The 14898-nt window shown below is 35.3% G+C and overlaps 1 protein-coding gene across 10 annotated transcripts; it reads left to right on the top strand.

Moving 5' to 3' along the window:
• Window positions 1-766: 766 nt before the first annotated feature.
• Window positions 767-6726, top strand: LOC147410030 (urea-proton symporter DUR3-like). 10 transcript variants are annotated; one of them, XR_015175571.1, is made up of 11 exons: window positions 768-1608; window positions 2345-2528; window positions 2609-2801; window positions 2900-2998; window positions 3552-3672; window positions 4145-4300; window positions 4380-4642; window positions 4894-5165; window positions 5263-5433; window positions 6072-6139; window positions 6648-6726. XR_015175571.1 is itself a non-coding variant. In XM_086432225.1 (10 exons), exons 7-9 carry the CDS (start codon window positions 4568-4570, stop codon window positions 6177-6179), a joined length of 354 nt encoding a protein of 117 aa, XP_086288351.1. In that variant the 5' UTR covers window positions 776-1608; window positions 2345-2528; window positions 2609-2801; window positions 2900-3042; window positions 3235-3455; window positions 3552-3672; window positions 4145-4567; the 3' UTR covers window positions 6180-6187; window positions 6648-6726. The 10 variants fall into 10 exon arrangements, 3 of the variants coding, with proteins under 3 accessions (XP_086288351.1, XP_086288350.1, XP_086288352.1); XR_015175573.1 differs by having other exon boundaries at window positions 767-1608; window positions 2900-3042; window positions 3617-3672; window positions 4894-5433; XR_015175570.1 differs by having other exon boundaries at window positions 4894-5433; window positions 6072-6187.
• The last annotated feature ends 8172 nt before the right edge of the window (window positions 6727-14898 follow it).

Raw genomic sequence — 14898 nt, forward strand, 5'->3', positions numbered from 1 at the left:
TATTTTTCTCCTGACATCTATTCAAGTCCTCCTCATTTTTTTTCTCCATCCACTCTTGAGCATCCAATTGATCACTCCACCACATTGTATTTCTCAAATGGATAAGTAAGCATGTGGCCAGTTGGACCACAATGGTGATTCCTTCTAGCAATACAATAAACATATTTTTTACCAAATCCATTTGAGAGAATTCGAACAATGACAAAATTTTCATTTTGGTGACATATGATAATTGACGATAACGCTCTCGATCATCATCCTCACTGGAAGAAAAGATTAGTGGAAATAAATCTCTGCTAAAGTGGCTCATTGAGTTGAACCATCTACAACTGATGGCTATAAAACCTAGTAGGATGGTAAGAATTTGAGTTACAACTATGATCCACATTGACCATTTGTAATATGAAATTCCACAACGAAACTTCACATCCTTAAGAACAAGGGACTGGAATGTAGCTTGTAATAAAACCAGTGAGCTAAGTGCGGAAAGCATGCCCATAATGATGGAATGTGGGGAACTAGAGAATTCAAATTGAGGGTTGTTACAATAACTAGATTGATAAATTGACTTCAATCTACCAATCATACTCGTCTCCACTGCATTGTTTATATCCTTCTTTTTAATATCCTCATCAACAATCTCCAAACGAAAACCAATTTCTAAAGCAGAGGCCCAAAGCACCAGGAGCAATAGCATCATGCATGACAAGATCATGACATGCTCTATTACTAAAGCGAAAATCACACCAGTGGCCATTTGTATACATACATTGACAACAATAGTTACAACTAAGATGCTTAAGGAGCCGATGTTCAGAAGCCTTTCAAAGTCACTTTGAGTTCCAAGTGATGGCATCAAAAAACCCATTGAGATGCATATCAAGGTAGTACCACTATGCTTGGATAATTGATCCAAAGCAGAAGACATTGAAGTGGTAACATCTACTGAGAGTTTTGATGTTATTGCAAGAAGACACTACGTGAAAATCCCAAATTTTAAACAAACAAAATTGATAGGCCTGACCCGTCCATTTTTAATACCAAAATTCCGCGGCCTTCGCACCACGTTTCCCATCTCTCGCTCAATCTAATCCACTCTCACTGTCTGTCTCTCGATTTCATCTCTCTCTTTCTTTGTTTCTCCCTCTCTCTCTTTTTCTGTCTTTCTCATAGTCATCGATCGATCGATCGACCTCTCCATATCTATCTCTCACAGTCTCTCTTGATCGATTAACCTTGCTCTTTATTTTTCTCTATCTCTATCGATCGACCTTTTCATCTCTTTCTCACAGTCGCTCTCTTGATCGATTGACCTCTCCCTCGATCGATTTCACAGTCTCTCCTTCGATTGATCTCTCTTTCGATCTATCTCCCTCAATAGATCTCATCTCCCACTCTATTTGATCGATCTCTCTCTTGATCTGTCTCCCTCGATAGATCTCTCTCACTTCCATATCTCTCTGACGCAATGGTAATCAGATTGAAGTCTCTAGGGTTTTGATTTCTCTCACACAATTGGATTGAACTCTCTAAGATTTTGATCTCTACCACAATCTGTCGTCTTAGATTGGAAGCTGAGTTTCTACTAAGGCGATCTCACTCTTCAAGGTATGATCGACTGTAAATCTTGATTTGAAGAGAATTGACTGTAAATTCGATGATGATTTGTTGGTTTACTAGTGCGTCTTACGATTAAATCTATCTTCGATTCTTTTAGTGATTCATTTTGTATTATTTTGATGTTTTAATGGTGGATTCTATGAGGATTATGAGGGTTTGGATATGAAATTGTGATATTACTCTGTTTTGAAGATATATGAGGTGGAAAGTTGGGTTTTTGGTTAATTTTTGTCGTACAATGAACATCTTTTAGTGTTTTCAGGTGTTTGTTGATCTTCTAAAGCAATCGGTTTGGTTCTATTTTTTATTTCTGTGACATTAGTTTCCAAATGTTGAATTAGATGGTAAGATTCTTGAGAAATCATAGCCATGTAGATTGTAGATTGGACTTTTGTTGTAGGTTTCATCAAGGTGTATAATCTACCTGGTTTCATGGATAAAAGAGAATAAAAAGAACCGTTGGGAAATGAATTGCATTAAAGACTATTATTAGGGAAATAAATTCAGTAGCAGATGCCTTAGCAAAACAAGTAGCTTCAGTGCAAACTTTTATCATTTTATAGTAGTAGTCCATTTGAGGCTATTGCGCATCTAGGTTGCTAGAGCAGGCTAAGGCGTGGACTCATGCAAATTGGAAGCTTTCTTTTGTATTTAATGAATTCTTACCCATTTAATGATCAAATCACATTAGCTGTAAATATTGAATATCACATCTTTTTCTTAGTTACCAAAGATTACTTGTAAGTTACCAAGCAGCCTCAGGTGTGGTTATATACAGCGCTTATATTGACGAGTCAATGAAGGGAAAAAACACTCAAAAGGCAGTGGAGATTTTTTAGAAGATGAAGAGAGATCGCTGAGAGCCATCTACGGACACATATAAAATGTTGACCAACTTATACGGAAAGGTGGGTCCCATTTTTTATTTTATTTCCAATTTGTTTCCTCCCTTGTGAAGTCTAAATTTATTGCGTTCTTTACATTGTAGGCCAATAAATCTAGTATGGCTCTAAAGTTGTTTCATGAAATGAGAAGCCAAAAATGTGCACCTACACTGCTTTGATCAATGCATTTGCAAAGGAAGACCTTTGCGAGAAAGCAGAAGAAATATTTGAGGAGTTTGAGATACATGGTGTTATTTATCATGTTGGATTGCTCTATTTTCATTTTGTTAGAAAGCTGTAAGAGTATAATATTTGGAATCTATTTTGTGAATGTTGTCGTCTCTGTGAATAAGATAACTGATTTCAATTTTTGTTTCCTTAATGTTCTGTTTTAGGTGTGGTTGTGGTATGGAACTAAAGAACAACTTCAAGAGTGGCGTATTCCTTTACTTGAGGGGAAGATCCAGTCTGGATTTGCAATGACAGAACCACAGGTGGCGTCTTTTGATGCGACTAATATAAAGTGTTTAATTACATGGTAGGTTGCTTATCAAAATAAAAATAAAAATACAAGATAGGTTCATGCAACAATTGTAAAACTGGAAGGACAAAGCAGTTATAAATTCATGGATATGGCATGCTGTCTTCTTAACATACAGCTTGGTTGTGTATAATCCAAGGAGAAAAAACTGAATTTTAATCAGAGATGTCAATATTTGTATTGTTGCAGAAGTATCATTTGAGAATATACGTGTGCCAACCTTAGTAAAATATGAAGTGCATTTGAGAATTTCAACCAACTAAGACCAAACCATGGCATGTGGCAAGATATAGATGGGTTCAATGAAGATATCAGGAGATGCATCAGCCTAATTCCTTACTTCTGCAATGGACCATACTTGGATTGAGCTTCACAATTTTGATGCTATGTGTGACTAGTCTTGATAATCAGTACTTAATCCTATAGTGGTTTGGGTTGATTTCTCATTTAGTACATGTTCATTGGTTTATTTAAATTCTTTTTTTTTTTCTTTTTTTGGTTGCTAGGCTGATGATTGGATTGTGGAACTTATAAGTTTGCTGGCTAATCCCAATCAAATATGGCTGGCCAGGTTTTGGAGAGTCTACACCAAACTAAAAATATTTAACACGACAAATTATAAAAAAGGTAATAAATTTTGCTTGATTGGTTTGAAACAAATTCAAAGTGCATTTGTTGAGCATTTTTTTATGTATTATATTTGGCTTTAATTTGATTGAATTGTATTAATTTTTTAGTTATTAGTAAAACTAAATATTGGGTCACCTAATTACTATCTATAAACAGAATATGAGGACATTTGGCACAACAGAAGAAAAATGGTAGGAATTTGTTTTTCAGAATAGGGTTCTCTGAGGCTGGACTGAATTCGTAACCCCTATGATCGTGCCTAATGTACAGCTCTTCGTTTGTAGATGATAATTACTATAAATTCTCAGATTACAGACTAATTAAACCATCTGAATTACATGTACACAACTTTTACTTGAATATATTTGTATCTTTTTTAGTTCTTTGATTTTTTTTTTTTTCAGATGGGGCACTATTGCTCATATTGTCTTTTTGGGTTTCTGTTTCTTGACGAACATTATTGTCACAGCAATGCTTCTTCTTGGTGGTTCTGCCATCGTAAATGCACTTATGGGAGTGAACATCTATGTTACAAGTTTTCTGATACCCCTTGGTGTTATAATCTACACATTAGCAGGAGGACTAAAGGCCACTTTCTTGGCAAGCTACATACATTTTGTTATAGGTAACCAACCTGAATTTGTTTGATTTTTGATACTTTGTTGAAGTTTTCTAACATTTGGTCTAAACATATTTGCTTTCAGTTCATGTTGTTTTGGTCGTATTTGTCTTTTTCGTTTACATGGCTAGTAGCAAGCTTGGAAGCCCGAAAGTCATATACAATCATCTCTTGGATCTTGTTAGTAAATCAAGAATATGTTAGGAACCGCTTTCTCATGATGGGCAATCTTGTGGTCCTGTATATGGGAATTACAAAGGTCCTTATATAACAATGTTGAGTTCTGGTGGCCTTGTTTTCGGAATCATCAATATTGTCAGAAACTCTGGTACTGTCTTTTTTGATAATGTAAGTTTTGTTGTTCTCCTCAACTTTGTTTTTTCGATATCTGCTTCATCATCATCATCAAATACTTATCCCAAAAATCATGTTTTATTTCAATATCTACTTCAAAATTTTAAGTCCTTTTCCATGCATATAAGCTTATTATATGGAGAAAGGGCCTTAAGAAAATCACTTTCGGGATATGGCATAAATAACGACGATGAAATTAATTACATCTTTTATCCCTACTTATGTCACTTTATGGAATATTGTAGGATATTGGGTTAGTGCCATAGCTGCGCGACCTTCATCTACTCACAAGGGGTATTTGTTGGGTGGGTTGGTTGGGATGAGGATGATCTCTATGACGAGGAGATCATCATAGAGATCATCCTCATCATGGGAGTGCTCATTGGTTCAACGGTTCTTCCCATAGCTTTTATGCTTCTATGGAGGAAAGCAAACTCAATAAGCGTTGTTGTTGGAACAACTATCGGTTGTGTTCTAGGAATTGTAACATGGTTGTTGGTAATGAAGATAGAGTATGGTAGGGTAAATCTTGACATGACTGGCAGCAATGCACCAATGCTTGCGGGAAACCTTGTTTCTATACTAACTAGTGGAGTTGTTCATGTGGTGTGTAGTCTTATATGGCCTCGAATTACAATTGGGAAACCACGAAGCAGATAACCGTGGCTGAAAAGGAAAAAGGTCATAGTCACTTGCCAGCTGAAGAATTCAAGGAGGAAAAGCTATTGAAAGCAAAAGCTTGGATAGTGAAATGGGGGATTGGATTTACTTTTGTGATTAGCAAGGTAATGGTACAATCTCTGCTGAATCTCAACTTGTACGCTTTGTCATCCGACCTATTGCCTTGTCGGGCGTGCTTGCATGGCAGGTCAAAAAATCCCTTATAATATATATATATATATATTGAAATTACTAATTCATGTAGCCCAACTTATCCTGCTATGTTTAGAGAAACATGTACCCAGTGCATACATTTACTTTGTATTAGATTCTAAATCAGTCTTGTGGCCAATTTGACTTGTATTTCATATTGCTTCTTGTCATCGTTGATTTTAGAAAACAAAGTTGATTTTAGAAAATAAATAATAGCTCTTGGGACACTTTCCAAGAAGGAAAAAGTGGCTCAAAATGTTTAAAAAAAAAAAATCTTTTGGAACCGTTCCATTCATTGACCTCACATTACTGATTTATATGGATGGTAAAGACAGCCCCCCACCCCCTCCCTCTCTATTTATCTGCAATTGAATTTGAGTATGTGTGTCTATCGGTGTGCACACGTCTGTGTGTGGTTTTGTATTTACTTGCTTATAATCTGACCTATTTCTGTCCTTTGGATATGTGTTCACTTTGTTTCTGATGTACAATGAAGTCTTGTTTATTTCCATGTTATGATTTTGGTGATAATTCCCTTTTTTTCTTGCAGATTTGGTTTCAAACTAGGCTAATGTTGTTGCGGCCTATGAACCTGTGTGGGCTATTGGAACTGGAAAGGTTGCAACTCTTACTCAGGCTCAGGAAGCTGGGTTCTTAATCTTATTGGTAGAATTCAATGTTTTATCTCAAAAAATCCTAGTATGTGCAAGCATGTTTTATGTTTCCTTCTTGAAACACTAGAGTTGTTGTTGTATTTCTCACTGTAGAGGACCAATGTTGCTTTGTGTCTTATGAAATGTTAAAGTACTAGTCTTTGGTTGCCTTGTTTGCAGTAAATGATCAATGCCAACACACTTGAGTGCATGTTTTTTTGTATTTGTACCAGCACGCTTGCTTCATCGTTTTTTTGGGCCTACCATGCATAATACTTTGAATGCATCTAATGCTGACCTATATGTTTAGGTTCTAAATACACAAGTTCTATGTTCTATGAGTTGCAATAGTGAAGCTTGTATTAACTTTCGTGGGAACCCTTTTGTATGGGATAGCCCAACTCTTCTGTTATTGATAAAATCTGCTTTTCCACCATGTCGTTTTCTCACACTAAATATTTTGTATATAATAGGTGCACTTCGAATTGAGGAAATGGCTCAAAGAGAATGTTGGTGATGAAGTTGTTGCCGCAACTAGGATCATCTATGGAGGTAATTGTTTCATGTTTCCTTCATCCTCAACCTGCCCTACAAAAATGTATTGTAGTTGTGCCAGTTCACTGATATTTTGTATAATAGACTAGCTAGTAGACACATGGAAACATTGTCATAAATTCATTATCCCGAGATAAGAAAAAATTGTCAAATTGATTCTCCTTTATTAATCTGAAAATGTGAGAGAAAGTGTAAGCACGTCCTCCCTCATCACGTTTTTAATCTCTCTTATTCCCGTTGCACAGGACTATCAATACATATCCTATTTCTCTTATTGTGTTAAGTAATTTAATATAATTGAAGTAGTCATGATGTCTTTAAGAACATTTCATTTTTATCTAGAGTTTGCTAGTTCCTACATCATTGCTTGTCTTGCTAAGTGCTTTTATTTTCTTGTTTGCAGAATAAAGATGCATCAGCCCCTAAGAAATCTCTTCCCAATCAGAGGTACTATAAATCTTTATAGAAGGATCAACAAATTTCTATGTTTTCACGTGCAATAGTTGTGGCATTGTTTGTTTCATTTAAGAACAGGGGCACTTGGCATAATTCCTGCTAATACAAGTGGTTTGATATTATTAACTGATAAACTTAATTTTAAGCTTCAAAGATGTTTCTATATGATTCAAGAAAAAGGAAAGCATGGCGCACAAGAATGTAAATTGTTTTATTATTTTACTGACATAAATTTTGTTGTGGTTAAAGTAATCAGTGAGACATATGTTAGGTTGGGGATTGGGATACGGTTTAAAAGCTTCGAACTCATTATTGTGAACTTCAGTTTGAGAAGTATCAAATTGAGGAGTCTAATGATAACATAGAGTTTCAACTATCCACGTTATTGTCGTTATGATCTCTTGTATCTGTCTGCTGCCGATATATCTGAATGAGTCCAGGGCCCTTTTTCTTACGTCTCGGAAGCCTTTGGTTGGTCGCTTTCACAGTTCTAGGAGTTCCAATTGCTGCCGCAAGCTTTAATCCTTCCATGGTAAGCTAAAACCAAACAGTTCCTCCTGTTAGGTAGATGAGAAAAAATTAGCAGGATAAGATAACTATCCACATCTGGAGAGATAAGTTTCTCAAACTATGAAGCAAGGAGATGGCATGTGTATCAATGTCCAACATGACTATGACGTGTCTCACATGGCGCCTTTTAGATGCCAATATGCTAAAAACGAATTCACACATTATTATAATCTATTATTTAGCACATTTTTACTCAAAAAATTTAAAATAAAAATGAGGGAAAGAAACAATTCCTATATACCATAAGTTAATAAAGGTAAATTTCCAATATCGAACCATGGCCATGTTAGAAATGTGCTAAATAATAGATTATAACGTGGTAAATTCCTATATACCATAACTATCTTTTTTTATTTTTTTAATGTGCAATCTCTACATAGAAAAGGTTACAAACTTTCATTTTGTAAGGATGAAATTATATTACTTGATCTCCATTGGAGCTCAATGAGTTACTCATTGTCATCTCAGCACCTAAACAAGTCAAAGTTGAGTAGTTACTTATTTTATTAATGTGCAACCTTTACATAAAAAAAGGTTACAAACTTTCATTTTGTAAAGATGAGTAATATATACTTGATCTCCATTGGAGCTCAATGTGTCTTTAGCTACTCATTGTCATCTCAGCACCTTAAGACAGATGATTACAAAGCAGTGAGCACCGTTATAGATTGGGTAAATTACAGACATTTCCATAGATAGCCAGAAGTCTATGTAATTCTAAGACTAACAATAATTAGAAAAATCAAGTAGCTACTGTTACTAGAGCATTCAAAGTATCTGTAGTGCAACTAAGCTAAAATGAACTAGCAAAATAACAAACAAAACTGTTTGTTAGTCATCTTAGAGCCCCATAGGAATAACATAAGCATTTAACTTGAGGTTCACCTTTGACTGTGAAAACGTAAATCTTAGGCAAAAACCGATGAAGGAACTATACATCAAGGAAACCTAATAATTCTGTCCAAGAGACCACGCAACAATAATAGAAGTTAAAAGAAAAATATAATGTTCTCAACAGGGAAAAATTGATCTCACAACTAACACATGTACATACAATGTACCTGACATAAGTTTGGGCTTTGGGCAATGTATGCTTCACACTTGTTTCATTACTTAATGTATCCCGAAGTTTATTGAATAAGAACACATTCCTTGTGGTTCTTCTGATGATTATGTATTGTGTATTTTTTTTTCCACCACAGGTCTTGGCTCGTGATAGGCTGTTGGGCTCTTATAAGGTACTCAAGATGTTTATGATTCACCCAGTTCTTTGTGTTGCCCGAGACTTGATTTGTGTTGTTTTGGACTCAATTTGAACTGAACCCCTAAATTTATTAGACATAATTTGATGTTGAAGGATCTATTAAAAATCCCAATAATCAAGTATTATCAATGAGGCATGCATTAGGCATTATAAAAGTGGATGTATCCATTAGGATTAGGGGGACTCTTGAAAGCTCATAGAGTTGGATTTAACTCGATCTGTGTTATATATCTAACGTTCCTTAATTAATTCCTCTTAAGAAAGTAAATTTGAACATTAAAGTATTTTATACTAATAATAATTTACTGACTCGCTGATCATCCAAGTCAAGTCGAGTTCTAAACAAAATGGTAGATTTTTTTTTTTTTTTTTTTTTTATTATAATTTATTCTAATGTTTAACATTTTTCTTGTTGTTCACCGAATTGTTACAGGTTTATGGCCACGAAAAGATTCGTCCTACAGGTAAGATCATCTTCCTAATTTTATTTATTTATTTTTCAATTGTGCTAATTAACTAAGGCCTTGTTTGTGAATGTGGTGCATTCTGCAGATGCATTTTTATAGAAGCGCATCTGTTAGACGTGCTTCTAATAGAAATGTAGCTTCAAAATTGTCTTTTAATGACAAAAAATTTTAGGAATTTTTTATTTTTATTTTTAAAGAAGTGATTTTTGTACTTATATATTTAAAAAGAAATAGATTTTTTTATCATTAAATTAATATCTTATCATAAATGTTCTAGACAAAGGGCATCATTAAGTTCATGCCTGGCTGATGAATTAACTTACATATTGCCAACCAAGATGCTCGAATTGTTGCTCAGCAACATCCCATAAGAAGCCATGAATGTTCTTCTGCCTCAAGTGTTGCTCCAAATGCTTGTGTGTTCCTCCTGGCACTTATGGCAACAAGCAGACATGCCCATGCTACAACAACTGGAAGACAAAGGAAGGAGGACCTAAGTGTCCTTGAGAAGCTGCATTAAACAGATGGTATATCTTCAAATATTTGAATTTAGCTCTTAAAGCTATCCGGAAGAATTAGTTGATATTGCAATGATACGTTTTGTGTTTGATTTCTAATTAAATTTAATGTGAATTGAGTTTCTTGGGTGATCAAGATTTGGTGTCTACGAATGATCTTTGTTTTATGATTTTTTATTACTATTTCAATTGTTGTGATGGGTCAATTACATGACCATCTTATTATTTGTTAAACCTTCATATTTGAAGATCATATACTATAGATTTTTTTTTTCTTTTTAAAGCTCATCCTCCAATAATTTGACAATTAAGGGCCGTCAAAAAAAAAAATTCTACAACAAAATATTTGACAAACATATTTGACGGGTTGGTTCGTCAAATTTTGAGAAATTTGATGGACTGAGACCGTCAAATATAGGCTTTTTTCACATAGTGAGAGTGAGTGTAAGGGAATTGAGGGAGAAAAATCGACAAGGTAACCATGCTTACCTACGGCATAATCCATGCAACACATCACAAATCATTGATAGAAAACGTACAAAAGTGGCCACCGCAATGTATAGTCCAATCACAGGCATTGGAGAGGAATAGTTCCGACCGTCGGAAGTTACATTCAAACAAGAATGTTTCGCCATGTCAACTTTCTTTGATTTCAACAAACAAGATGTGTTTCTTCTTCTCCTCCTCATTTTTGTCTCCCCAAATACACATATATAATGCAAATCCTAGATCCATAATTGCATTTTAAAGAATTGCAGCATTGTTGACATGTTTTTCTTTTTTGCTAAGTAGATTGCAAGGAGAGGTGCATTTTAAAATTGCTGCATTGTTGGCTTTTGTTTTTTTTTATCCTCTAAGTAAATTGCAAGGAGAGATCATAGATCCAAAATTGCATTTTAAAATTGCAGCATTGCTGACTCTTTTTTTTTTTTCGTTTTTTGCTAAGTAAATTGCAAGGAGAGATCACAGATCCAAAATTGCAGCATTGTTGACTTTTTTTTTTTTTTGCTAAGTAAATTGCAAGTAGAGATCATAGATCCACAATTGCATTGCCAACAAATTGCAGCATGGTTGACTTTCTTTTTTGCAAGTAGAAATCATAGTTCCAGAATTGCATTTTCAACAAAGTGCATCATTGTTGACATTTTTTTCCCTATGTAAATTGCAGCATTGCTGACTTGTTTCTCTTTACGAAATTGGGTTTATTTTAAAAACAGTAATAGAGAAATGGTGCAGTACACTGCGCTTGACACAGATATGCTCAGAACCTTAAATGCTTTTCACTTGTAATTTGAGGAAAACCATCTATGGTACTGAGCACACCTCCATGTCGGTATAGTTTTGAATGCAGTGACATAGGAAGTCACTTTAGCATTTTTCTTACAATAAAGGGTGGATTTGTCTTCAAGTGTGGCAGGCCCTTTGGTGGGCTACACATCAAAAAATTAGTTTGATTGGTAAAGTACTACATTACTAATGTATCAACATGGGCATCACACATGAAGAAAATAAACAGATTAGTTTAAGGCTATGTTTGGCACCTCTTGGGAAGAAAATACAAGCTTTTAACTAAACACAATGTAGGGAAATAATACTTGAAGTATCAAACGGACAGAGTCTCATGTAAAGCTAGGAATGTTTAACCAAAATGGCCGAGAAATTTAAAATAATTATTGAGCAAGCCAACTTATTTTTATAGTATTCATGAAAAAAATCCATATACCCTATTTTGTATATTATATTTTTTGTTATAAGAATGGTTATGTGATTTATAGTGACATTTTCAATTTACTTATCCATTTAACTCATAGGCAAAAAGGTAAATCCATCAATGTGTCAGTATAAAATTATATCACTTTGAGTCTAGCAGACAGATCAGTGAAGATTCTTAACGAAATAGTGGAGGATGTGATAATCAAAGTGGAGGATTTCAACTTCCCTGCAGACTTTGTGGTTCCTGACACTAAACCTGTCATTAACCCAAATACTCATGTTCCAATCATCATAGAAAGACCATTTTTAGCTACTTCTGATGCGATCATCAAGTATCGCAATGGGATCATGACCCTAACTGTTGGGGACATGAAGGTCAAAATGAATGTCTTCCACAATAAATCCCAATCCACTGACCTAGATGATTTAGAAGAAGTCAACATGATCGACATGTTAGTCAGTAACACCTTTGAGGAAGCGGAAACAAGAGTATTTCGACCAATTTGGCCTTGAGTTTGATATCGAGAACTCCCTTCTTGAATCCATCCCTATGATGGATTGGCAAAAAAAAAAAAAAAAGAGCCTCTCTACTCCTTCACCATTTCTATCAGTTGAAGAAACTCTCAAGCTTGAGTTAAAGCAATTGCTTGATACGTTGAAATATACGTTTCTATAAAAAGTTGAACCCGTCATCATTTCTCCCAATCTAGAAAAGTCGCAAGAAAACTAGTTACTTGACATTCTACGCGAGTACCGAGAAACTATTGGTTAGACCATAGCTGATATCAAAGGCATCAGTCCTTTTGTGATTATACATCAAATCCACCTAGAGGAAAATTCCAAACCTTCGAGAAAACCACAAATGAAACTCAATCGGGTCTTGCAAGAAGTAGTTCGAGGAGAGGTCCTCAAATTATTAGATGCAGGTATTATATACCCCATCTCGGACAGTAAATGGGTTAGTTCAGTTCAGGTTATCCCCAAGAAATCGAGTGTCACAGTTATGACAAATTAGGACAATGAACTTATACCTACTTGTGTCTAGACTGGATGGAGAGTTCGTATCGACTACAGAAAGTTAAACTCGATGACACGTAAAGATCACTTCCTTGTTCCATTCATCGATTAAATGTTAGAACGTCTAATTGATCATGTCTATTACTGTTTTCTTGATGGATATTCGGGATACAATCAAATCCCAATTACCCCTGAAGACCAAGAAAAGACTACGTTTACTTGTCCATTTGGGAACTTTGCCTATCGACGCATGCCTTTTGCGTTATGTAATGCTCCTACCACCTTTCAAAGGTGCATGTTAAGTATTTTCTCTAATATGGTCGAAGAATTTCTTAAAACCTTCATGAATGACTTTTCTATGTTTGGGTCAAGCTTTAACGACTGTTTGAACCACTTGAAACTAGTCTTAGCTAGATGTCGAGAGAAGTATATTGTTCTAAATTGGGAGAAGTGTCATTTCATGGTCACATCTAGGATAGTTTTAGGACACATCATTTCCCACAAGGGAATTGAGGTAGATAAGGCAAAAATCGATCTTATCGCTAATTTAACTCTTCCTAGAACTATGAAGGAAGTCTGTCCGTTCCTAAGACATGCAAGGTTTTATAGACGATTCATTAAAGACGTTGGAAAATTTTCAAAACCTCTGTGTGATTTGCTAGCTAAAGACACCACTTTCGAGTTCTCTACCGTCTACTTAACATCATTCAACAAGTTAAAAATTGAGTTGACTTCAATACCTATTATTCAACCACCCAATTGGGACCTTCCATTTGAGGAGATGTGTGATGCATCAGACTATGCAATAGGTATTGTGTTGGGGCAACGAGTTGAAAAATTCCCCCATGTCATTCAGTACGCAATCAAAACACTAAATGATGCCTAGCTCAATTACTCCACCACCGAGAAGGAACTACTAGCAGTAGTTTTTGCCTTAGATAAATGTCGCTCCTATCTTATCAGATTCAAAGCAATAATCTTCAGAGACCACGCAGTGCTGAAATACTTTCTTTCTAAGAAAGATGCAAAGACGAGGTTAATACGATAGATCCTCCTCTTTCAAGAATTTGATCTCGAAATTAGAGACAAGAAAGGATGCAAAAATGTGGTCGCAAACCACTTATCCAAACTAGTGGCTGAAACTATTTTTGACTTTTTCCCAATTTCTGAAAGTTTCCTTGACAAGTAAATCATGGTGATTTCTAGTTTTCACACACCTTGGTATCCTGACATTGTCAACTACCTGGTGATTGGTCAAACACCTATTTCTTGGAATAAACAGAATCGCCCGTGTTTCCTCACCCAATCTAAATGGTTCTTTTGGGATGATTCATATTTATTTAAATACTTTCCAGATCAGATAATCCATCAATACATGTCTGAGAAAATACAGTAGCTAAAATCTTGCAATGTGATTTTTATTGGCCCACAATCTTCCATGATGCCCATCTTTTTGTTAAATCTTATGATCAATGTCAACATCTAGGAAAAATTAGTCGGAGGAATGAAATGCTCCAACAATCAATTCTGATCATCGAAATCTTCGATGTATGGGGCATTGACTTCATGGGCCCCTTTCCTATTTCACCCGGATTCCAATACATCCTAGTAGCAGTCCACTACGTGTCAAAATGGGTAAAAATCACAACTTGTCAAACCAATGATCATAAGGTGGTTGTTCAATTTCTCAAAAATACCGTGTTTGCCCGATTCAGAACTCCTCGTACCATCATCAGTGATGGAGGGAAACATTTTTGTAATCGAGTATTTGAAAGCCTTATGTATAAATACTCCATAACTCATAAGGTAGCCATACCATATCACCCACTTACTAGTGGGCAAGTTCAAATTTATAATCGTGATGTTAAAACTATTCTTGAAAAGACTACCAATCTTACTTGAAAAGATTGGTCTTTACGATTAACTGATGTTTTGTGGGCCTATATAATAGCTTTCAAAACTCCAATCGAAATGTCTTCTTATCTGCTAATTTTTGGTAAAGCCTGTCATCTTCTAGTCGAACTCGAGCATCAAGCTTATTGGGCAGTCAAGCATTTGAATTTTGATCTTGCCAAAAAAGGAGAGCAAAGAAAACTTCAACTTGTTGAGTTGGAAGAGTAACGTAATGATGCATACGATAATGCTAAATTGTACAAAGAGTATA

Source organism: Akebia trifoliata, chromosome 2 (genome assembly GCF_017979445.1).
Source record: "Akebia trifoliata isolate Shusen 1 chromosome 2, ASM1797944v1, whole genome shotgun sequence".
NCBI classification, from domain to species: Eukaryota; Viridiplantae; Streptophyta; class Magnoliopsida; order Ranunculales; family Lardizabalaceae; genus Akebia; species Akebia trifoliata.